The sequence below is a fragment of the Zeugodacus cucurbitae genome, chromosome 5 (assembly GCF_028554725.1).
Source record: "Zeugodacus cucurbitae isolate PBARC_wt_2022May chromosome 5, idZeuCucr1.2, whole genome shotgun sequence".
Lineage (NCBI taxonomy): Eukaryota > Metazoa > Arthropoda > Insecta > Diptera > Tephritidae > Zeugodacus > Zeugodacus cucurbitae.
The window spans coordinates 54,654,993-54,682,239 of NC_071670.1; the positions used below are offsets into that span (position 1 = coordinate 54,654,993).

A 27,247-nucleotide genomic window follows, 5' to 3' on the forward strand; every position below is an offset into this window, starting at 1 on the left:
TGATACTCGTATGTATGTACATCCGTACTTGAGTGTGGAAGATTAACTGTTGTACCACCAGTAAGGAACTTCCAAAACTATTAAGAACAAGCTTCCAATTAGTAAAGTTTTTGAAAAATTATTGAATTAAAAAAAATCGATGTTCGAAAAAAAGTTTAAAGTTCGAAAAAAATCGAAGTTCGAAAAAATTGTGTTCTTCTAAAAATTTAAAATTTAAAAATTGAATTTGAATTGAATTTCACAAAATTGCAAATTTTGTTTAATAAAAATTGCACGTACAGTTAAATAATAAGCATAATTTAGAAAGCAAGATTATAGTGTCCAAAATTTGACATTAAAAAATAATTCTGTAAAACACTTGAAATTTCTTTCAAAAATATTCCTATTAATTTCTTTTATTTTTACTTTTACCCACATTCTTTCAACATTTTCATTTTACAACTTTGTTAGCGAGCAATTTGCGCTTCATTCTTTCCTTTCATAAACGTTTGCATTGCATTTGTTTAATATTATTATGGTCATTATGTTTTGACCGCCTTTCGCTAACGGAATTACACGGTTATCGTGTATGGGTATATACCTGAAAAACATGCCGTGACATTGACAAGCGTTGTTGTTGGTTGGTGGTGGGAGGCAAATCGCATAGCGAAATTGCAACGGCGTCACACAAAATCTTCTCATACCATATAAGCTAGCTGGCAGCACAGCGCCATGACCTACGACCTCCACGCTCGCGTGCATTGTCTATCGCTGATTCATATATTGTCGCTTCGTGAGCGCGCCTCTTTCAATTCGCCATTCGTCTGCCACATTCGAAAGACTTACTTAAATGCTTTTGTTTTTACTGCCTGCCTGCTTGTCAGAATCCGAACACCTTTCTTTCACCTCCTCCCACTGACGGCTGATTGTTTTCTGCTTCTTTTCCTTCTTGCTTTTCTCTTACTTTTTGCATTGTTTTGTTTAAACGCGACGACGGACTTAGTGGGGTTTGCGGTTGATTGTCGGCAGCCTGGCTGGTTGTTTGGTTGATGTAGAGGGTATATGTGTGTGTGTGTGTGTGTGGCGAACGAAGACAAATTGCTGGAACAATAAGTACGCGAACGTGACTGGAAATTGTTGAGTAGTTGCACGTACAAATGCCACAAACGTAAAAGAACGCGACACACACAGACATGCACACAAACACATGCAAATCGACCATGTCGTGAAAATATATTTAGTGTTGCCACACACACATACACACACCCACATACATGCAAGGAAGCAGCTTACAAGCGTTATGCGGCTGTTCAGCTGTCACCTGCACGACACTTTTGTGTTGTTGCTGGCGCAAATGACGGCGACAAACAATTTAAAAGCACACACTCACTCACACATATACATATTTAAAAGCCTCTGAGCTTGCTTGTGGCATGTCGCTGCAATATGGCGGCTGTTAGCCCGTTGTTGTTATATATATTACTTGAAGCGCATATATTTATAAATATCCATATACCCATGCACCTTACCTCTTTGCCAGCGTCAAATGTGTGCTATTCAATAAATTAAATTATTTCAATTGGCTTCGCTTCATTTGTTTTGCGTAGCGACTGTGCGACGGCGCGACATGCCTTTGACGTTTTTTGCCACAACGCGGCCAATAACTTCTTGTGTGCACAACAACAAAAGCAAAAAACAACAAAAGCAAAATCAGTTAAAATGCTTGTAATGATGATTACCTTTGTGTTTTTTGTAAACTTTTGCTGCCAATAAGGATGTTGTTGCCTTGCCAGCCTTTTGCGAGGGTTTTTGTATTTGTGTGCTTAAATTTAGTTTTGCGCGCCATTTTCCGCTTTCTTGCCGTTTCTACGTGCACTGCATAAATTTTTAATAAAATTCCAATTTTTATATAATATTTTTTTTCTTTTCGCTGTTGTTGTGTTATGCAAATCTGGAAATTTCCTGTATTACAATTTTAATTTTGTAAGCTGATATATAACATTAAAAAATAATAATAATTTTGTATTATTTCTGGTGACTGAGCTAGTGACTAAATGGTGTGTGGAGTGTACTTACGTATATGTATGGCCAACTACTTTTTATGCAACATTTCGCTGACACTTTTCTTGTATTCACGAGAATATTCGAGGTATTCAGTGCTAATTGCTAATTCAATATTATTCGAGCGACTTTGTAGCGTATTTTTGGCTATGAGTCATCGAGCGTAATTCATTTTCAGCTTTTTTTCGGAGTATTGAGTTTAAAATGTACTTCTTTCACTTTCTTATTCTTCTTATTATTTTTTTTTTTAAACTGGATTGAACTTGACGTCAGCACTGAATATGAAATGTGCTGAAAATTATATTTTTAGAATTTAAGCTGGGCTTGGTCATACACTGCCGGTCAGTTTAGTGAGTAAAAAAATTAATAATTAATTGTATAAAAACAAAAAACTTTATTATTAAATAATTTAATAAAAAAAAAATAACTAAATAATTTTATAAAAATTCAATTTAAGTTTTTGTTGTTATAGTTAACGTATTTTTTAAAAAATATAATGAGTTTGCCACTTGTATGAAAATTTTAAGTAGAAAATTGCCAAGGAAATCTAAAAATTTATTTCAGAACTACTGCATTGAAAAATATTTTTTGAGGGGTTGCCACCTGTTGGCAAATTTTAATTTAAAATAATTGATATGATAGAACAACTGTTATTATAGGATTATCAAACTAAAGATATTTTAGAATACATATTTTTGAATATGTTTTTGAGTAGGGTTGCCACCTGTTTAAAAGTTTTAAGTACACATTTCTTATTGTAAGGATATATTACACGCTAAGCTGGTTTTAAAATATTTATATATGAACAATATTGTTAAAATGTATGTCTGAAGGGTTGCCACCTGTTATTATTATGTTTTTTTTTTTTAATATAGAGACCAAATAAGTGAAATATTAAAATATACTCCGAAAAATATATAGGCTTAAGAAATATTTCGGGTTTATGTATTTTCTAAAGTGGTTGCCAAGTATTTAAAAAATTAATTCGAAGAAATTGATAAATTGTATTAAATCTTTAAATATTGATCTCAAATAAAAGGAATTTGATAAATATTGCCATTCTTTAAGAAACTATTTTAAATACATAAAATATAAATGTATTTAACTATTGGCCATAAGCCGTAAACTTGGAGTCTAAACTATACATTGACTTCATCCATCATTCCATTACTCCAGAAATTATGGGAGTAACTTGGTCTTTGAAAAATAATATAATTTACTCAACACTATACATATATTGTTTTAGACCCTGAAATTAAGTCTGGATATTTTTTTCAAATGGACTTTGGTTATCTTGAAGCAGATATCATGTGAATTTCGAGATAATTTGAAGTATGCTAGCGAGTTGGCAATTCATGTTTTAATATAATATCGGGTCTTTGCCGATTACGTAAACTAGGTTGTAATATAAATAGTCACTTCTGAAGACCAAAGTGGCGTCTTCAGTTGTCTTTTCCTCTAAAATCACAATATTCTTCTCATCAACGACTTTGCCTTGATGTCTCTTCCATTCCTAGTTTCCAATAATATGCTTCAAAGCCTAGAACTAACTCAAAATAGTACCCAAATAGTAAAAAATCCAAAGCTTGAAACTTTCTCTCACTATCAGCTTCTCAGCTCCTCTTATCCCATCTATCACTTTCCATCTAAAACGGTATACAATTTAAAACACGTACATTCTAAAAAACTAATACACTTCAATTGAATTTGAATTTTTGTACGCATTTTCGTAATCGATCAAGCGTTTCACTAGCCCCTAATTTACCCTAATAAATTTGGCAAAAATATTTCGGAACATATTGTCAGGCATGACTAATTTATTTTACGCTGCAAGAATTTTCCTAACAATCTGATTAAGTAGAAAATAAATTAACTCCAAAATCGAGTTTGTACAAAACGCCCACAACTCGGCCCGTATTGCCATTGAGTGCCGTCTGTCGGGGCGGACGGGCCAGGCGTGTGCGTGCCAGAAATGCGTAATGGACAGCTAACAAGTTCAATGTTGCCATAAATCGCACAAATCCTCGTAATCGCCATCTTCATCGCCGTCATCGATCTCGCAATTGCTCACGTTGTAGTTGCCAGTTGTTGTTGTTGTTGCCATTGTTTCTGCTGTTGCTGTCGTTGTTGTTTCGTTGAACAATTTCACACACCCATTCGAATGGGAATACTCGCAGCAAATGTTGAAATGTGAAATGCGTTTGTATGTTGTAGGTGCGGCAGTTCGGTCGTGTCAGGCATTTCTGCTGCTCATCGGAGTAATTGTTACAAGACAAAGTAAAATCAGCAGAGACCACACGTTCGTCTGTATGTATGTGTGTTTGTATATATGTAGATTCATGTTGTGATTACCTTTTTCACTGAAGCTTTATTCTTCTACATTTCTTTTCATTTAATTTGCGCACAATTTGTTTCAATCGAAAAACGAAAATAACACATCAAAACAAATAAATACAATTTATACACATGTAAAATGTCAGTGTTATTTTTGGCTGGGAATTTTTATGTTATAAATTTGTAAACATTTATGTAATTCCAAGAAATTACTTGAAAAATACTTTCAATCAGAATTTAATTAATTCAAATATGGATATATTATGCAACGAAACACAAAAAGCTCCAATTTTATGAACACGAGCTTTACAAGATTATTTAAGAGGTTGGAGGGACGCAGATTGTTTTGAGTAATTTGTAAGTTTTATCTTCAATCTATTTCCGAATCGACATTAGCCGACTAAAGAAATTCGTAACAGATTCCAAGCATTTCGCTGAATCTTAAGGGTCTTTGATCCATCAGGAGTTTATTGGTATCACAAGGTATAGCGCTCAAAACTGTCTAAGTGAGATCTTCTGTATTTGAAGAGATCTACCTACAAACCTAACCTAATCTCTTCAATCTACAACGATGAAAGCATTAACTAAAAAAATATCTATATTTTGTCTGGCACTCATGTGTTGTTATTCTAAAAGTAACGGTCTTTCAAGAACACTCGAACTTAAGTCATGAGAAGATTTATTGTAGTCACTAACCTAAACTTAGTAATCATTGAAAAGCATATTTCGAGAATTTTGGGAACTTTGACTTTCCTTTTTCAAGGGAAAAGAGTCTTTATTTATTTTACCGCATGAAGAATTTTTAGTTAGATTGGAACATTGGGGTACGTTGGAGGATATACATACATACCTATGTTATCCACTTCATTAAAGTAGAGTATTTCCAGTGATAATGTTCTAATATTTTATCATCCCGAGGTTGTGATCTGCAACCTGACGATACTATGTTGCCATTGTTTAGAGACCAAATCTCAGGGAATGGTTTTTGGGATAGCTAAAGCGATAAAGTTCGGTGATATTGAATTTGATTTAAGCTGATATATTATTTTCAATCTATGTATGGTTAGAGACTCAAATTAATTTAACACCATTTTCTATAGACTGTTTCGTACTATCGCTTGAATGACTACTATGATGCGAGTGATATTTCAAAGAATTCCTACATAAAACGGAAACAACTTGAAACCATCTATAAATTTTAGATTTCTACATGGAAGAATTCACTTTCTTTTGGAGAATATATTCAAAAAAACTGGTTTGAAACCCCTTTTTGAGCCTTTGAGACATCTCGACAGTTTTTTAGCTTGTTGTTTTTCTTTTTTTTTTGTAGGGGAAAGATTGATTCTGCATTTCACTCAACTTTTATATTCTTTTGTCGGTCACTTTGACCAGTTCAGTTGTTATTAATTATCTTATATGAAATTTAGTTGGACGCATGTTAAAATTATCTCAAAGGTCTCTATGGATTGTAAGTTTTCCGGATTCGAACTGTTATGTACTCTAAGTACTATAACAATTTTCTGTCTAGACTTGATTATCATCGTTACTTCAAGTTATTTGGCATCGACTTCAGGTATAGATAATGGATGTTGGGAGTTGATAGCAGTCTTTGTGTCTCGGCTAGCAGATTCTTGGGAGAAATAAATTAAATATTCTAAAAGTACATTTAACTTACTATTATTCATAGCAAGAATTTGTTTTTTAGCTTTCATAATTTATATTTATACAGATACAATTTTTAATTTATTATCATAAATTATTTTTACCGTTATTAACATTATTTTAACTTTTAAAGTGAGGTGAAATTTGCGAGGCATCTTTATATACATTCATTATATGTTTGTTATAATATATTTCGTTCCTAACTGTGGTTAGCATTTGCAACACTGCATAAATTTTGCGAATTTTTGGGTTACCTTTAGATTTTGTTACTACTTTTATTCAAAAAGATATATACAGATTTCCATTAGTGTTCAGTAATTTAATTTTCACTACTCTTTTCACCAATTTGTCACACTGTGCGTTCCACGCTGAGCTTTCATGGCATTACACACTGACACACATATACTTAGCATCTCGGGTGAATATAGGTGCGGCTGTTGTAGCTACGCTTCATTGCTGATTGCTGGCTGCTGCTGTTGCCACTCAGTCTTGCTGTTGTTGTAGTTGTTTTTAGTGACGTTTCAGATAATTGCAGCATATCACTCTTGGTATGTGTTTTGCTATTTTATTTTATTTTTATTTTGCAAATACTTGTACAGCACTTCATGCAAAAAGGCTGCACATCAACGCTGCGCCACTCCGCGCCCTGTCATTTTGTACATAAAGACACACATACGCGCGTACAAATTCGTTTTCGATTTCGCCAAACGCTTTTAGGGCGTGTTGCGCATGCGCAAATGCCACACACTGTGAAGTCAATTACTGTCACATAGAGACACACTTATATATAATATATATGTGAGTGTTTTTAAGTGTCGTCGTCAAATATTTGTGTTGCTGCCACACGCGCATCGCATCACCGCTGCTGCTTTTCACTTTTGTGATTTAATTTAATTTTACTGCGCTGCATGCGCATCAGCCACCCGGCGCAGCTGTTGCTTAGCTGATGCTTTTATTGCGATTTGGCATTTCTCTGCACAGTTGTTGTTGCTTTTGTGTTCTTTGGTTCCTCTAATGCCTTTCAGGGAGTGTTTTTAGGGCGCGTGTGTTTATTACTGTTGTTGTTGTTGTGATTCTTTTGAGCTTCTTTCTTTGCTGTATGTTAATACATTCTACTGCTGCTTCTCTAACACAGATTACAATCATTACTGTCATTTCCTTTGCGACTTTCTCTCGCCAGCAGCACGTTGCCGATCATGCAACACTCCCCAAAAATCGCTTAGAAATCATACTCACATGTAATATACTAATAATAATCAGTACTAGGCAAAGCAGGAAGCTATCAATTTCAATTTCTCATACTCAAAAATATATTCTTTAAATAATTTTCCATTATAACTGCATTGTGTCCGTCCATTTGTGGCATGCTTCCGGGCGGAAGACATTTAATTATGCTTTGTTCGCTTGCTCTAAAATAATATAATAATGAAATGCGCTTCGAGCGCTTTTCCACTTTAATTTTTGAAGTTTATTTATATTTATTTGTGATTATTGGCCGCTGGCAACACTTGCGTGTGTGAAGCTGCTGTCAATTGCCACTCATGAACAGTTACAGTAATAGTTATTGCAGGCAGACTGCTTGTAGTTAATTTATTAAAATTATTGCTTAGAGAAATATCATTGAATTATGTTGTTGTTGGCCTTGCAGACTTGTCACGAGCAATTTGGTATATAAAGTGCATTGAGAAATAGAATGTTGAAATATATATTTTTTATTATTTTTAGTTGGAGATTACTTGCAAGCGGAAATGAGATTTTCGATGTTTCTTTTTTAATTTTTTCTTAATAGAAGACTCTCATTTTACTATTCAATTGTTATTTATGACAATTAAAGCGCATTTTTAATATTTAATTAAAAAACAGTTGAGTATGGGGTTGCCATTTGTTGGATTTAAAAATTATAAAATATTTTAACAGCAAAGAAAAATGTATTTTTGTGAAATATAACGATATTTATGCGCTAGAGAATCAGAAAAATAAAATTTTTCAAAACAGTGTTGCCACCTATTTCAAACAATATAAGTGTGTATGTACCGAAATGTGTGAGTTGAACTAAAAATTCATATGAATTACTTTTATTTTAAAATTAAAACATAAAATATGTAATAGAGTTGCCACTTAATTTAAATTTTCCACATGTAAAACTATTGATATTGATTTAAAAGTATTATTCAAAATGTATTCAGCGTAGATTTACACAAAAAAATTAATAATAATTCATTGGAGGGTTGCCATTTAAACATAATTTTAAAAATTAAAATGAAAAATTGGTTTGTGCATGTTTCAAGAAAATATATTTAGAGTACATTTATTCGAAAAATAGATTTATTAATAAAAATGAATAGTAGGGTTGCCATTTAAATACAGTTTTGAATAAAATAAAATGCTTAATTATGCATGATTTAATAAAAAGATGTTATAAAATATAATAGAAGTTTTTAGTCACAGCAATCAATATTAGGGTTGCCATATGATTATAATATATATAATTTTGTAAAGATTTATTTAGAAAAATCCGATAAAAAATTTAAATACTGTAAATGGATGTCGTTGGCAATTTTCCGCAACATTATTTTGACCTCTCTAAAATTCTGCAAATATTTCCGCATATTTCTTATCGCTCAGGTGCACACTAGACACCTTAAATTATCACCGAATGTTGTAAAATTATTCATGTGTTTCTTAACTGTGCATTTATGCAAAATTACCAATGCATTCTCTGCACAATTTATGTTGCAATAAAGTATAAATTCTCACCAACACCAACACACACCCCCGAACAAGCGAGCTGGCGATTGCCGATAATGGTGGAAAGTGAAGTGTAAATTATAACCAAAGGAAGGAATAAAATTGTCATAAAGACAAAAGCATTGACCACAACATAAAAGGCACACAAAACTGGAGCATAAGACGATAAAAGGCGAGCTTCTGTGTGTATTTGTGTGTGTGTGTAAATATATGGTATATACATAGATGTATGCTGCAAATAGACACTGTATCTTCAATGCCATAAATATTTATTATGTCTCTTGTGTACTTATTTCCCGCATTAAATTTTTAATAGTCATTTCCTTAAATCAATAAATATGCTATTATACTGGTAGGTGCTTACATAAACGTATTTGCGGTGTAAATAAAATGCAGAGCAGCAGCAATATCATACGCCTTCGCCTTCGCCATCGTCTTCATGTCTTGAATTCATTGCGCTTTCGGACAGCTTGAGTTTGTAACTGTCGCAAGGCGTAAACATTAATATCGTTTGGTGAATTTAATAAAAGCGAAATTCAATAGAATATTCTCCGAGCTGGCTGACTCGAAGAAATACAAGAATATTTAGGCGTTATTTTTGCTTTTGTAGCGTATATATCAGTGCGAGATAAGCCGGTCTATTGTATTTACAGTTTCATTACAATTTCTTCACTTCACTTTTGTTGTGTAAAGTTATACTCGTATTGCAATTTTACTTTATTTGCTTTAATTTGCATTTAAAGTGAAGCTTTAAGGAAAATCTGTCCATGATGTATGTATTTATACATAAGAGAGTTGGTCGTTTTGAAAATTGCTGTGTCATAAATATTTATACAAGATTTAGAAACAATTTATTGATATCTGTTTTCATTCGGGTTCAAAGTAATTTCATCGGGAATTTATCATTTCTTTAGCTATTTTCAAAATTGATTTTTAGACGATTCTTTTTACGTTTTCTATAAAGTTATAATTTATTAGAAAAGTTTATTTCAATTTGAATTCATATAATCTCCCTCTCTACTAATATAACCATCCGTCAGAATCTGACAATTAATTATATGAATCAGGAAAGATGATATTTATCGTGCTCAATCGTTCTAAATCTTGATTTATCGTTCACCTTAAAATTTATGGAAAATATCGTCTTTTATTGTAATTAATGGTACTCTTTCCTTCTCTTTGAGAGTAAAATGTGGCTCGTTGCTGATATGCTAGCCTCCTTAATATGAATCCAATTCAGATCTGTTATAAAATATAATGTGTTTTATAAAGTTTCAAGGAAACTTTTCAGAAGAGCTATATTTTTTTAAACAAATTAACTTTAGTCGTACTTTCAAGGGAATAATCTATATACTATATCGTTGGTAGCTGATATATGTGTTCTGAAAGAAGAGTTTGGGAGATCACGCATGTTTTAAATGTCGTGTCAGATATGAAGTAATGTAATGTTAATTGTATTGCTTTGGATTTGAATGAACTTTGCTTTTATTACAGACCAATATTACTGGCATAGCTTTCAGAATATACAACTTTTTGCAATATATTTATTTAATATTATTAATATAACACACAATTTGACCCACATATAAGTCATATACAGTGGTACCTCGACATACGAGTTTAATTCGTTCCGCAACCTTGCTCGTATCTTGAATTACTCGTATCTCGAAGCAAATTTCCCCATTCAAAACAATTGAACTACCACTAATCCGTTCCAGCCTCCAAAATGTCACCCCAGTTATTGTTGAATAATAAAAACGTATTTATAAATATCAAATATTTATTACACAAAAACAAAAAAGAGAATGTAAAGAAATAAATTAGAAATCCTCACTGGTCTTTGACTTTTTCGCTACATTTTTCTCGCTTTCACCTGTAGGCCGTTTAGAAAAAAAACATGTCCAAGAAGGTTTGTTTCTTTCTCCCTCTCAGAATGTTCTAGAAATGAGTTAGGCAAGTGTCATTAAAAAGGTTAGATGCACGACCTGTTGTAACTTTTTCTGGGTGTTTTTTTTCACGAACTGTGAAACTCTCCCACATTCCTAAGATTTCCTTTATCTCTACTGCGTGTTACTACCGAACCGAACCGGACTCGTATCTCGAATTTCGCTCGTATCTCGAAAAACTCGTATGTTGGGGCACTCGTATGTCGAGAAAATTGGAAACCGTAATATTGGGTATATGGGAGCTAGGAGAAGTTATGACTTCGATTTCGAGAAAAATTTTCCCTTTGAATTTCTTCAACATATCTGAGAGACTTACCTATATTTTCGGTAAAAAATGTATTCGAAGCTCTGAGGTCCTCATGTTCAATATATGGGGCCTTGAAAGCTATTAGTCCGATTTAGAAGGACTATAAATGCAGTATTTGTGCAAAGTTTTGTTCCGATGGCTTCAGTAGCGCTTAACTAATATATTGTAAAGTAAACGATTCAGATTGACTTCATAGTTCTGGTATTTGGGAAGTATTTGTTTTGTCCTATTTTCACAACATATCATTGAGATGCAAGGAAAATATTACGAACCGAATTTTATAGAAATTGGTCTAGTAGTTTCTGAGATATGGTTTTTGACCCATAAGTTGGCGTAACCCATTTGAAATTTTATATAACAATTTGAATGCTGCGCTTCTGTACCATCTTTATAATGAAATTTTGAGGTATCTGGTGTTTCTTCTCACTGAATTAAACCATTTTTTAGTGCTTTCCAATATAGCCTTGGTAAGTGAAGTAGGCGTGATTTCCTCCATTTTTGGGCTGTATAAGGTAGTACCTAAAAAAACGACTCTAGAGAGTTTCGTTGTTCTATCTTTAGTAGTTATATGCCCCTTAGTTGTGCGATCCTTTGCTTCAAATTTTATTCATAGCTTTATTTACGGTTTACTTATGGCACTTTGTGTGTTTTCGGTTTTCGCCAGTTTGTGGCGAACTTTATTGTTACCAACTATATTGCAAGAGTATAAAAACACTTCCTTGATCTTTAACCCTTGTAATTTGTAGAAAAAAATCCATTTATTGAATTTTCCGTAAAGGCTCAAAATTACTCACATAGATTGGTGTTGGCTGGTTCAAATATTGTAGAATATATTTCATGGAAGCTATTATTATTTAGCAAAGATTAGATACATTCCTGAAAACAGATTCAGACCATTCAATTAGCTCATTTAAATTAAATTGGTTTAGAATAAACTATAATAAAAAATTAAACAAGACATTCTTGGTTGCCGATATCAAACAGTTTTTGAACCTTTTGATGTTTAACTACAAAGGTTACACATTGAATGTTTCAAAAATGTCTACATTTTATCTGTTACAAGTTTTTATTAATACTGCAATCTTCTAAAAATAAATATCGTTCATATGAAATCAATACAAATTCTCAACTAGTTTATAAATAATCAATTTAGTATACACGTTTGAAAATTGATTTTTTTTCGCAAATACCTTCCGACATTTCATTTACCACTTTGTTTGTATTTCAACCGAAAAATTTGACTTTCCCTTTTTCGTTTGAGTGATTGCCAAGCATTTAACCTAACTAAGAGCGATGAGGGTAATGGCTAAAAGCTCAAGCCGGAGTCAACTAGTAACCCATGACATCAAATAAAGGCATGTCAGCTATGTAGAAATGTTGTTGTTTTTTCTTTTTAGAAAAAAGTGTTTGCTTTGAAATGCTTGTAAGCTTTCTTGTAATTTATTTATTTTTCTTTTTTTGCGCTACCTCTTACGCTTTTGAGCATTGATTTATGCAAACAAGCGCTTTTTATTTACAAACACACATAATAAAGGGGATGTGTGTGACCCGAAATCACAAAAAAAAAACATTTTAGAAAAAAATCTTTTGACTATCAAAAAGTTATTTACACATTAGAAAGGATATTCAAGGCATGTATACAGTTGTGTGCAAAAAAAAATTTGTAATCCCAACGCTTTAAAGGCTTATCAATATGTCAGTTAGTCAAAGCAATTTGTTTGTGAATTTTCAACAAATTACATTGAAATCTGAAAATCACCTCAAATAGAAAAAGGCAGCAAGGCAGATGTGCTTGTGCGACCGATAAGTAAACAAATACTATTCATTTGTATGTATGTGTGAGTGCCTGGGTGGGTCGTACGTGTGTAGGAATTTATATGCGCCATATTAGTCGTTAGCAAATGAAAATGAATAGATTCGAGCGTATGTGACCACAATAAGAATTCTACACTGCGCAATGCGCCTGTGAATATGAGCCTCTGAAAGTAGGCTAGCAAGCTTAGAAAGCTTATGTAAACAGATATGTAAGCAATAGTAAAAGTAAATAAGCAAAAAAACATGTCGAAAATTCCAAACGAATGCAGCAAAACAACAACAAAAATTTGCAAATAATATGGTAAGGTGGAGTGAGGAGTGGGGTTGCCGCTTGTGGGTTGAAGTTTAATGCGTTAAAGTTTATGGAAATTGATGTGGAACAAATGTGAGCGCCGGTCCCAGCGGGGAATGTAAAGAAAGCAAGGGCTATGGGTTGCGGTAGAAAGACCCGAAAAAGGAAAGAAAAAAATAAACTAAAAATTGCCAAAAAAAAATAAACAAACGAGTAAGGCAGCAAATCCGATAAGGGACCCAAAAGTGGAGATGAGCTGAGTAGTAACAGGGATGTATGGATATGTAGCTGTTAATATGTGTATATATACTATATAGACATACTTATACATATTTACAAATTCAATTCGGTCAAATTCTGGTCTTGAAGAAAGTGAATGCAACCACAAAGCGGGCAAAAGTAGAAAGAAAACTAAAAAATATATATATAAATGAAATAAAGCAAAAACAAAAACCCTGAGCACGAAACAACAAGCTCAAACAACAAAAAATGTAAAAAAATAACAACAAAAATAAAAAAAACACACACAAATGCAAAACTGCGCAAAATTTTACAAGCAGATAAACAACAAAAGCAAAGGCGAGATAAATGTTGAAGGCTGACATCGATCTCGTGTACGCCAGAGATCACATTACAATTGCAACAGAAAAACAACACACGAAACAGTGGGGTCAACAAGAGAACAAGTTGCTCGCACACACACATACAAGCATGTCTCAGTGACTATCAAGGCGGGGTCCACTAACAAATTATGCCCCGACATATCACTGAAACACGGCAACAACAACAACAACTCAGATACTTGGGAGCATAAATAAATGAATGAAGCCTCCTTTGGTTGGCTGGCTGGCATGTGTATGTGGCAGACTGACAGCCAGACTTGACTGACTGACACGCGGTCGTCGTTGACTATACACGCAGAAGGGTAGACAGCAGGTACAAAGAAGATGGCGCGCACACACAATAATCCGTTAAAAAGTAAACAAACAATCGCACAGGTGAGCAGATAGATAGTTGGACATTTGCTTTGCTTGATGAACAGTGGTGCAGGTTTGATTGAATTTGGTTGTTGGAATTTTTCAACTTCGGTTTTAAGGAAACTTCTCAAGATAGACTTGGAGATAAATGGTGCAGAGTGGAAGCTTACAAATTTTGTTTCTAGTTGAAGGGTTTCATAAAGTCCTTGACCAAATCAAGAAAGCGAAAGAATCTGTAGACTATATAGAAATTTAGTTGTTGTTGGGACGATTCAATAAATATCGGATTTCTAGAAGAGACGGGTTTTCATTGTCGAACAACTTAGCTCATAAGATTCTGTGAGATTTGTGGTTTTCCAGTTATAAGAACACAATACTCGCCTAGAACTGAAGTTTCAATCGATATTATCAGGTGACCTTCATCAGCAGATGGCATAATGTCACTATCTTGTACATACAACCTATTAGAGTTCTTTATATTGATTTGAGATCTAAAAACTTGTCTCAGTACCTGAATGAGACTAAATCTTCATATGGATGAAATCTATAAATTAGTGTTAAGGTGTTCTAAGTACACGCTTGGTGACATAATATTAATTATTCCGAAACATCACTTTGTGGAGATAATATATTATATATGCTAAACTCAAGTTCGATAGAAGCTTAAATATTGTCTGGAAGTTTGTAAAATCTCAATTTAACTGGAAATCAAAAATTGAAGAAATTCCTCTCATTTCTGGAAATAGAGAACCGACTCGCACAATTAATGGTCTAAGCTGATCTAGAGATTATCTAGGTTATATTGAATAAAGGAGAAGTTTGTTGTAACATGTTGGAAGTTCACGATTAGTTTTGATTTTTTCATCTTTCTATTATGTTTTATACTTTTTCCTTAAATCGATCGAATTTTCTATCATTTGCATGGAAATTTGCTCTTTTGTATAGTCGAATCATAGAACTTGGGTCTTTGGTGTCTGTTCTCTAGAAAAATTCGAAATATATACGGATGAAATCAATCGTATCTCTTCCTGAACCTTCTTATTGGCTGCATCAAGCCCTGAGAGTTCCATAAGTAACCCCTTGAAAGCTTGAAGATATGCCTAATCAGTTTTTACTTAATTAGTATCATAATTTTGGAAAAGATATTTGAAAACTATATTTTTATTTTCGAGTAAAAATCCGAATCTGAATATTTATGACTTAAAAGCCCCACATACAATTGGCAGCACTGTGCCGACACAGCATTTCCTGCACAGTTTTGCAAACGTCGGTTGTTTTGTTTTTTGTTGTTATTCGAAATAAAAGCATGATTTATGAGAGCAAAGATAGCAAATAATAGGCTTAAAGTCAATGTTTAAATAAAGCCGGTGAACTGAAACTGAAACTGAAAAATTACGTGCAAAAGAGCAAGGACAAACAACGATAAGCAAACAATTAAAACGAAAGTGAAACATGAGATAATAATCGCTGGGCGAAAAGACAAAAGGTGTACCGTTATTTGTATATGTATGTAGCATAGCCTTGCTGTGGAAGTATGTGTGAATTGTTGCTGGCATTCCTAGCTGGTATGAGAAAATCAAGGTTGTCTTGCTTGTGGGTGCCCAACAGCAGGGTCAGCAGGGAATGTGACCTTTTCAGCTGCAACTGTGGCATGCAAGTTTACGGTGAAGTGTGTGTGTGTGTCTCCTTTTGCCTTTTCTATCTTTTTTCCACGCCCTAACACCGTTATTTATTTATTTTGTGCACAAATAAGCTGGAATTTCATTAATTTTTGCCTATTTATACGCTTGTTAAGCGAAATGAAATTGAATACAAGGCCTGAAGGGGAGTAGCATGAGTATATAACGGCATTTGTAAGTTGGAAAATGGAGGAAATTGGAAAGCAACGCTATTTGGGAGTAACTGATTGTAGGTTGAGATGTGTTTGTGTGATTTTATCCTTGCTTTGACATCCTTTAAGGTTGTTGACATTCTTCATACACACACATATGTATATATTTTCATAAAATTGTAATTTAATAAACCATTGTAAATGCTTATGCTTACCAAAAATAAATACTCACACACACACACTCAGATATGAAATCAATGTGACAATTATGATGTGGTGTGAACTTCACTTGCCTACTCACACACCTGTCAACCAACACCTTGGCACCGCAAAATCAGCGGAAATGAGCTGCTATAATATAAATATAATATTCACACACACACACACACACACACAGTCACCTCGCAGGAATAATAAATATATAATTTTCTTACGCCTTGCGGAAATAGTTGTGGCAGCGGCGTCACTGCGTACAGTCAGGAAGAGAGGAAATCAGTAAGGCAGGCAGGCAGGAAGTGCGTAAGGAAATGACAGCGATAAGCGGTTGTGTTATAATTAGATTTTCATGAATTTAGTTATAGCGCTGCTCAAGTTTGAGTTTTGTGCTTTCTCACAAGTGCTTGCTCATGCGGTCCTTTGTGCTTGGCGCTGTCATACTATGTACAGTTGTGTTTGTGTGTATATATTATATTTATATTTATGTTTGTATTTATGTTCGCTTGTGTGCTTTGTTTGCTTTTCTCTTCGCTTTTTTTATTGCAACGGCTTGTTTTGCTTACATTTCAACGTAAATTTGTGGTATGCCTTTGTTCAATAAGGCATAAAGTTCACAAAGCGTATGATTCGCAGAAAGTGAAAGAAAATAAAGCGAGAAATTTTGTGATTGGAGGACAGTGAAAATTATAGAAAAATATATAATAAATAATACTTTAAATGAAGCAATCGTGTGTGGCTTTAAGGATTTTCGTATTAAATTTAAGAAAAAGGAATTAATTCAAATCTACTAATATTGGATTATCTTACTAGAAATATTATTGTATTATAGTCTTTCATTTAAAAAAAATATTTAGAGTCCAAACAAGTAATTTGTTTTGTCTATAATCCTTTCCGGTAAAAGATACTCTATTGAAAGAGCTTTTGGCTCGACAGGGAAAGCTTTCATATTGTTGTTATTAATTTTTTTTAAGATTTTTTGAGTTTATTTTTATTTTCGCGTTTAATCAGTATAGACTATATTATTTAAGATCTATATTTTATCTATGTTATTCTGAGCACATTTACAATAACACTTCTTCTATGCTGACGTCACTTTAGCGAGTTTTAACAAAATACTTTCAACAGTCGGGCAAATTATTACCATTTTAAGTTCATAGGTAGATTAGATTAGACAGGTAGATAGATGGGCACGTTAACTTCGGCTGTACCGAAGCATCACAGGTGCATATCTTTTAGTAACTATGTGTTTAAGCAAATCTAAAGACGTGAGAAAAAGTAAGTAAAAAAAATAAAACATTTTACTAACCGATCTGAACAATTTTTTCGGAGATTAAATTATTTCTATGAGCAATAACTCACACCAAATTTCGTGAAGATATGTAGTAAAATGCGGAAGTTTTCCATACAAGCCCTTGATTCCGATCGTTCAGTTTGTATGGCAGCTATATGATATAGTGGTCCGATATCGGCTGTTCCGACAAAGGAGCAGCTTCTTGAAGAGAAAATAACATCTGCAAAATTTCAAAACGATATCTTAAAAACTGAAGGACTAGTTCGTATATATACAGACAGACAGACAGACGGACATGGCTAAATCGACTCAGCACAACATACTGATCATTTATATATATACTTTGTAGGGTCTCCGACGCTTCCTTCTGGGTGTTACAAACTTCGTGAGAAACTTAATATACCCTGTTCAGGGTATAATAATTTCGTGAATATTTGAAAAGCTTCTGAGAGCTTGAGTCCACCTTAGTAAATAAATTTTCCATTCTAAAGAGTGCTGTTCTCTTTCACCCACATAATTTTGGGGAATGCTGTTGATTTGACAGTTATTTACCGGATAAGAATCTGGTACCTTTCCGGTTACGTAAAACCGACTGTCGTGTAAACAGTTTGAAAAATATAAGCTGATAATACTCTAAAATCTGAACTATTTAAAGTTTAGTGAAGTTCCGGTTCCGACGAATTTCATAACAGTGCCTTTAGTAAAATAATGTCATTATTAAATATTTGAATTTTTTACGGATCCTATGTAGAGATTGCTTCGAAATTTATTCGCTCTGTTCTGTCGATATCATCATTCCAGCTTAGTTTTAAAAGTCGTACATTTCGAACTTCGGGTTTCAGAATCTCTTGGACATGATTTTCGACAACAGTTACTTACATATGATCAATGAATCTTTCAAAAGAACGAAACATCTTCTTTAAGAATTCAATGTTTTTATGTTGGAATGGAATTGGGTATGATTATGAATTCTCAGAACATTTAATAATGGAGTTTATGTTTAATATATACAAATAGATCAAATTCAAGAAAACAATCAATATTTTCCGTACAATATATTCTCATTAAAATCAGGTTTTTGAAGTTTGTTTCAAGTTCAAGGAAAGCTCATGAAGTTCACAAATAAAAAAAGGTTCTTAATTCTTTTTATTTTTGCGATAAAACATAACTTATGAACAAATTTTTGCAAGGCAGAGCATATTGATTTTGGTTTCGAACTAATTTTCATGACAACATAGTCAACTGAAGCAACTTAATTACAGATTATAACTGGAACTAAATTTTTATTGCAGAACAAAAAGTTCAAAAAAACTTAATTCGGCTTATAAAAGTGAGCTATAAATTACAGAAAGAATAAAAGGCCAAATAAAACCAATAACAAAATGAACAAGAAAATCAAAAAAATTAAAAAAAATAAAAGACCAAAACAAAACAAAGCAGAGACACATTAAAAGATCGAGGCACCAAAAGAACAAGGGCGAACGGTGAAAAACAAAACAAAAAAACCGCAAAAAGCCGCTAAAAATGGGTGAAAAGAAGTATTAAAACTGTAACCAAAATAAACTTCACCTATTAACACACTTTCGCAGCTGTTTATGTGCTGGACAAACACACATACACACATACATATATGTACATATATATATGCAATAAGCAAACATAAAATGCGCCACAAAACGAACGAAAAGCAGCAACTATGCACATTTAACCCAAATTTCGCAGAGCACCAATGGGAACAGACAGACTGCAATGGGGGCACAAAGTGTACCGCGGGGAGCGCCCGGTCAAATGCAAGCTGTAAGCGGAACAGCATGAGAATGCAAAAACAAAGGAAACAAATGCGGACTGAAAAAGTGGTCAAAGACAGACTTTGGTGACTTTGGCTGCAAAAATGCCAGTAAGCAGTGTAAGTGCTCGAAAGCCGCAAAAGCAGCAAAAAAAAAAAATAAAAAAACAACATAGAAATAAAAAAAATTTACGATTCATAAAAAACTGAGGAACCAAAACTGGTGAAATAGCAAAAAACTGTCAAAAAATATTGAGAATGGAAAAAGCTTAGCAGCAGCATGGAAATCAAAGACAAAAATAAAACACCGAGCAATTGGCTAAAAGTAACGGCAATTAAAAAGTGCTGCAATCGCTGCGACAATAACTGAAATTACAAACTGAGTTGCGCGAGTTTTTTTTTTACTAAATTCGCCGGTTGGCTAGCGCTTGTGGTTGGCGGCGCCGGTTGACTCTGTTTGAGTGTGTTTGTTTTTGTAGCAGAATGCCAGAATTGCGTCAACTAGCGGTTTTGGGGGTTTTCGAAAATTAAATGAAACTCTGTAAAGTCAATGTGTGGCAGTAGTTTAAATTTTGGCCAAGAGAACAAGTGGTGGCTTGAAAGTGGTCTATAAAGTGTTTCTAGAGCTGAGGAAGTTGAATCGCATTTTATGAGAGGAGACAGTAAGTAGCTTACTGTAATTTACTTTACAGAATTTCTTTTGAGAAGTGATTAGGTATTATTGCATTTTTCAGATTTATCAAAAATGATTTTTCAATTCAAAGCTTTTTTATTACATTTTTTCTAAATATTACTCCAGTTCATACCAAATATTTCCCAGAAAATATATTTTTACAATTATTTTGGATTTGTTCTTCACACTTCTTTTTCTCTTGTTCTCCTTTTCTTACGTTTCTTTTTTCTGACATTCTTCTCGCGCCTCCTCAGAAAAATATAATATCGTAGCTTATTATTGTCATTTGATTAGATTTCGTCTACTTTTTCTTCAACCATCTCACTCAGCCCTTACTTTGACATTCACTTTATTCAATCATCTCACTTTTGTACATTTTCTGTTATTGTTAATTGGCTCGTTTTCACATCATATCAGGCGTTATGCTATATATGTTATTGCCTTAAGACTTGTTTGTTTTCATAAATAAATAAAAGCACTTGTACACGTGTCACAAGCAATTACATAAGGACACTGAGAAAAATAGTAATTTCGTAGATTTTAATATAGAAAAATTTCCAAACAATTTGGAGGCAATATCCCCTGTTAATAAATCGTCAAAGGAATTTCTAAAACATATTTTGAAAATATTCCTACATTCTTATACAGAATATCTTACAAAATCTGTTTGGCGCTGAAATGTAGGAAACACTTTCAACCAACCCCAGAAATAAAAAATATTTTTTTTTTAATTAGTATTTCCGAAATTTTAATAAAATGTATTGTCATCTTAAGGTTTTAGATTTGGATTCCGACACAAATATGTATGTATTTAATTTCATTATAAATAAGTGCAATGTAGCGGTTAGTATAACTTATTTCAACTATTTTCTACAAGAAAATATGGGATAATTTTATTTCTGTTATAACGAAACTCACCACAGTATGTTATAAAGTTTTTACTTTAAAAATAATTAATTTTATTTCATACACTTTTGATATTTACAAATATATTTGTATAAAGTTCACCACTGGTGTGGTGAATATATGATTTTTTATTCACAACAGATTTTTAAAGTTCTACGTTCTGTACTACAAATAACTCAGTTCAATTTGTCACAATTTAAAAACTCACCATAGTGTGGTGAATTATGATTTATTCACAAGTTTAAACTCACCATTGTGTGGTGAATTCTGATTCGTTATGATTTATTTAGTAAATTTTTAAATATTAATTATTCCAAGTCCATATATTAATTTACGTTTTACTTACCCCAAATATATGCTCTGGTGAAATTGGCACATTTTTTATATTTACAATGTAATTCATACACCAGTATGTTTGACATTATTTTCAATAATTTTGTTCAAGTGTGCTTCTATTAAGCTAGGTACTCATTGTGTTACCTAAAGCAATTTTTGCTTACGCGAATTGTAGCTCGGCATAAGCCCACTTTAGATTGGTATCAGACAGCGTTAAGTTCACGAAAAATTATAGCCTGAGGATATGTTTTATTATTTTACACGAAACTACACGTGGGAGACAAGTGTGTCTGTTCAAGCGAAAAAACCAAAAAAAAAAGAAAAAAAAAAACATTCGTGTCAAATTATGCGTCAAGACTCAGTGAAAATTGCTGCGACAAATAAAAGAAATATTGTTCTGCCGTCAACAGCTTGACGCTGCTTTGTGTTCAAAGTTATTGGAATTCTTTTAAATTACCATTTTAGACATATTTACACCTGAAGGTTACTTATTGTTGGCTGAGAATATTTTTTTATTATTTTGTAGATTAGCAAATACTTGCCACATTTTGCCTAAAACCTGTCTGCATGTAGATTCACCACACCATTTCACCACACGAACAACAGCTGTATGTTTTCCTTGAGACAATGTTCTTCTGAGTCTCAACTAATAAATTTTCTTTGCTCTCTGATGGCCCGCAAATGGCTACACTCCACTTGTTGCTGTTTCTCATATCCATATATATATATTGCCGTTATATCCATACTTAGTATATGTAAATGTGTGCTCATGTAAATATTTTTTGGAGCCCCAAAGCCATTTCGAATATGGCAACAGCTTGTTTGTGGATTTTTTCGGCTGCGACATTTTATTCCTCCGCCGCTCTACTTCTGCTAGTCTGCTGCCTTTGTGCCAACTATGCTGCTGCCTGTCAAACTCCCATTTATTGCTGCGTTATGTCATAAGAAAATATGCGCGCCATACTTTAGCGTGCCTCCCCTCACATTTTCTGGCGTGTAATTTTTCAACAAAAATGTTTTTGTAATTTTTTCTTGTGTTTTTTTTTCTGTTTCTGCTTTGCCTCATCTTCTATTGTCAATTTGTTATGTTCTCTTACACGCTTGAACTTTTTTGATTTATCCTTAGCATATCTACAGGCGCTATACACATGCTAAACCCCCATCTTACCAAGTGTGGAAATTTATACAAGCTTTGCTTTGGATTTGCAGCTGCAAGCGAAAAATCGCTTTTGTATTGAATTTGCAGTTTCGTTGAATTTGCTGCTTGCAAGAAATATGCGAAAGCATTCTTTATTGTAAGCGATTTTTCTTGGCGAAAATATATAAAGATACTTTAGCCACATGCCATATATACCATCAGAAAGTTTTTTTCCTCCATTTTCTGCTGCCACACTTCCATTCTCAAGCGCTCACTTCACATTATTCGCTGCTGCAGCTTTATCATTTTGTTTCGATACGGCTTGCTGTTGCCGTTATAATATATTATTATTATTCTGTTGCATATTTTTCGCCAAAACTTGTACACACAACTCCAATGGCGGCGCATATGCTCCGTCTGTCTGCTCTGTCTTGTGTGAATGTTGCTCATACGCCGTGGCAAACAATACAGATATGCCGTGGAAATGCCTGGCAGATTGCTCGTGAGTGCCTGTCTTAGCGTTTGAGTTGTGCATTATGTTCGCTCATAAGTCAATGTAAGCGTAGCGGATTGCTGGCGGTTAATCTCTTTGGGAAAGGCACTCAATACAGACATTTATGATTTATTAGATTTTATTTTATGAAATTTTAAAATTTCTCATAAGTAATTGAGAGGTTTGTTGGCTGGAGCAGGCAATGTTGGTATATTATTTCATTGAGGATAATATTATTTCATTGCAAAATTCATAGGAATTATGCTTAGCGCTCAGATTTCTAAATTTATTTATTCATGCTAAAATTTTTTAGTATTTTTTTTTTTAATTTCATTCTTTGTTGGTAAATCCAGTTAATATTAAATTTTTCTCTCTTTGATATTTTCTGTGAATCATAATAATTTTTCTCTTAAGGTTTAAATTTCAAAATAATATAAATCACATTGAAATAGGTGGGTGTACTCGTACATAGCTTAGATTTCGTCGTACTCAACGTTTTAGGTTAGACATAAATTCATAAATTCTTCTGCTACTGATCAAATAATAAAAACAAATTCTGTTATTATTAAAATCAAGCTTTATTTTAACAGAAAAACAATTTTTTATTTCAATTTGAAATGATTTAAAAAATCGAGTTCCCGAAATCTTCGGTATTCATGTGCAAAGAGCAATAAGTTAGTAGTCTGTACACATGAGATAATACAAAATATAAAATCTTTAATATTATTCGTGTAGTCAATCCCGAAATGTAGTTCTGTAGCCAACTCATACATTTAGAACTGTTTAATTTAGATCACTTGGGAATGGATAAAATTCACAATTTTTTTTAAGGAGAGTACTTTGCAACGCTCATTCTGAGAAATCATTTCAAAATCGTGATCCTGAAAATTCCGTGATACGAATATTTTGCTATAACATTTTCATTTAGATCAGTCAGAAAACGGTTTAAACGGGCTAAAGTCTTTCAAAGACACTTCTTTGGCACTTTAGTTTGGAAAAATAATTCAAAATCGTCATCCCGAAAATTTCGGGATTCACATTTTTTGCAATATTAAGTTAGAATTCTTAATTTCTCAATTACTTATGATAAAGCTTATCCTTAGATACACATGTATTACCTAAATTTTAAGTTCTCTTTATATGAAGACGTTATTAAAAAAGCTTTTTTATAATAAATTATTTTAAATTTTTTTTTAATAAAAATATTTTTCTTCTTTTCTTTACAGATCTATGCAAGATAAACCATCTCCAACTCCAACAAGTAAATGCTGATATATAAAAAAGTCAACCCAAAACATGCACAAAATGCCAACAACAACAAACAATCAAACAATTTTTAAGCACAAAGCCTAGTCATTCTAGTCGAAATATAAAAAAATGTATTTATAAAAATTAGTAAATTAAATTAAGCAAAATAATTTCCACTTTTAGAGCTTAATTTTACTAATTAATTTTTTTTTATAAAATGTAAAAAAAATATTTAAAAATAATTATCATAATTTTTATGCCAATTTAATTAATTGATAATTCTAATAAATATCCATTTCCATTTCTTTCAGTGCAGTGCAATTTTAGCAAATAAGTTTTAATCAGTGCAAACATATCAAATATTTCATAAGAAATAATAATAATAATTAAAACCAAAAAAGTGCATAAATGCATTTTTGAAATCAAAATCCAACGCCCACCAACAAAAAATAGAGTATTTAATTCGGAAATCTCACGATCGGTTGCGCGTCGGTACTGTGAGTGCGCGTTCGCGTTCTAACATTTTCGTCGTCGCGCGCAATATTTACTATAAATCAATATAAAATATATAAAATCTCAACTAAGTGTCCCTACGCGCTTCAAATCGCATTTAATATTCTATATCTTCTTCCGTTAAATTTCTAAACGCGTATACTTTGGCTACTCCGATCGAGGGCGAAACGTGAAAGTGTTCGAAATTCGCAAAAATTGCGTAGCGTTCTCGGGCGCGTGCGCAAATCATATCGCGGACGTTACGCACGCCGCCAAAATGCATCGGCCTGCGGGCAAGCGATGCCGACTAACTAGTGACGCCAACACCAACAACGCAACTACAATGATGGCGGAACGTCGAAGGAGCAACAACACAGCGGCGACAAATGCGCGAGCGACCACAACACCAACAATTGCAACGAAAACATTCGGCAATCATTGCCGTCAATTGAGTGTTTTGGTGTGCTTCGTCGCCATTATCGCCTTAAATAATTTCGGTTGTCTGCTGACAACAACAACGGCTGCCGTGCAACGGGAAAATATGCGAGTGCTGCCATTGCCAGAAGGTGAGTGAGAAATAAAGAATTACAGAAATAAAAGCTAATTAAGTAAGAAGTGAATACATTTTTTTTATTTATAAGGGAGTAATTTCTTATTATCTGGACTAGTCCCAGACTGGTCCAAAAAAGTGTAGATGTTTTTTTAAAGGTTTTTCATACATTTTAAGAAGAAAAAAATATAATATTGATATTATCAACCTTAAATATAAAAATGTTTAATATACATTTTTTGGTCCAATAGCTAATTTTGAATAAAAAACTAATATTAATTAAAAAAAAAAAAAATTAAGAATAAATTTTTAAAAATATTTTTTAGAATTTTTTTAAGCTTATTGAGTCTCTTACCACTCATTTACTCATAATCTCTCTAATAAACAATTTCATTGGTCTCACTCATGCGTCTTCACATTAGAGTTTACATCAGTGCCAAAAATGCATGAGGCATGTATTTTTAATTGTCAACAATAAAATATTATCAACCATGACAACTGAGACAATTTGTACTGTCAAGTATCTAAGTGCTTTCGGCTTACAATTTAAATGTATGCTTAACGGAGCTCAGTAAAATGGGCTGGCATGTAAAGTAGATACAGACAGATACCGTTACATACATAAATAGTACTGTAAATTCGTGGCTTCTTCCCAATAGGAATATTTAAAGGTCCTAAATACTGTATAGCAAATGAATGTGAGGCGATTTGTAGTACAAAAATGGAAAAACGAAATCATTTCACGAAATTATTATTTTGTCCATCGGAATATTACGACAGGTGGCAACTTTGAGTTAAAAACAAATTTTTAAATTATTAAAATTTGTTTAAGTTAGGTTTGAAAATATAATTTTTTAAAATAAAAAAATATCGATTAAAATTTATCGATAAATTATTATTGATATCGATAACATGGTATCGATAAAATTATCGGAGAAATTAACTCTATAAACGATTAACTAATACTATTTTTTTAATTTCTTGCAATTTTCACTTGCATGCTTTGACCCGAACGTTCATTCACGCCCTCTATTTCTAAGGTCAACAATATATAATTATTTTTATTTTTACAAGAACTCGTTTTCCAATACCGCCAATACACTTAAACGAATGAAAATAATAGCAATACTTTTCCGTTATTATTATTTCTCCACAAATAAACATAACTTCTGCTCCAATTGCTTTTAATGCGAAATCTCCGCCCAGTTATTGGAACTTTTCTAGTTCAAGTTACAAATCTGTGCTTTTTATAACGCAATTTTTTCAATGCGTTTCACAATGCTGCCACTCTGTAAGAGTCTTCTGTCTACACATATACATATGTGCATATATGCAGCAGCAACACGTGAGTCGCCATGTCGGCAGTCACCTACCAACAATCACGTGCGAATACATTTGTGAAATGCAGCAAGTACTTGCACGTACTATGCATGCTTGCAGTGGCCATGCATTATGTAGAATGGTTTATATGTATGGATGTGTGTGTGTGTGTAATGAAATTGTCGTATTGTTTTTCGCACACCACGCGTCATGACACTTGACGCCACGGTACACTTAAATATAGCACGTACTCATACATAGACATCTTTATATACTAATTTCTACTTATCGAAATACATGAAGGGTCACAGTTGCACTCAACTGAAAACTGAGATTTCTAAAATGCAATAACATATTTCCGATCGCTAAGGAAATATGTAATATGTTAAATGACAGTTGAATCTGCAAGTCAAAATATATTGAATGAAAAATATTGAACATTAATCGTTTATCGATACTTAACGATTTAGAGAATAATCTATAAAAATGTTTTGATAATTAATAAAAAATATAGCAAATAAATTTTGTTCAAGTCTATATCAAAACTTAAAATAATCGATATATTTTATCGATATTACTTTTTCGATTTTTTATTATTTTTTAGTAACAGAAATTATTTACAAAAATATTTTTAAGCTTATTTCTTATCGATATTTTTTGATAGTTGGTTAATTTTTTTTGTCGAATTCTGCTCCAACTTTGTTGAGAAAAGTTTAATCTTAAAAATATCTCAGTATAATCGATAATTTAAAATTTATCAAAATATCTCAAATAATTAAAACATATTAAAAGCAAATTTTTTATCTAAATTTTGAACTTTTTAAATTTTACCCCAAATTTAAATAC

The 27,247-nt window shown here is 32.8% G+C and overlaps 1 protein-coding gene and 1 long non-coding RNA gene across 5 annotated transcripts in view; one reads left to right on the plus strand and one right to left on the minus strand.

Annotated features, from left to right (window-relative positions):
* Lrp2_4 (low-density lipoprotein receptor-related protein 2) overlaps positions 1-27,247 on the plus strand; it is a 352,676-nt gene that overhangs the window by 52,982 nt on the left and 272,447 nt on the right. For 2 of the 4 annotated variants that reach the window (XM_011179139.3, XM_011179140.3), the window contains exon 2: positions 24,351-25,097. In XM_011179139.3, the coding sequence (XP_011177441.1) occupies positions 24,809-25,097 (289 nt within the window). In that variant the 5' untranslated portion in view covers positions 24,351-24,808. The remainder of the gene's footprint in view (positions 1-24,350; positions 25,098-27,247) is intronic. The other 2 variants (XM_054231093.1, XM_054231092.1) reach the window with 1 other exon arrangement.
* On the minus strand, positions 298-4,525 carry LOC128921980 (uncharacterized). The gene is made up of 3 exons (XR_008471266.1): positions 4,393-4,525; positions 2,056-2,331; positions 298-1,941 (listed from the first exon to the last, which is right to left on the minus strand). It is a non-coding gene; the product is annotated as an uncharacterized LOC128921980 (long non-coding RNA).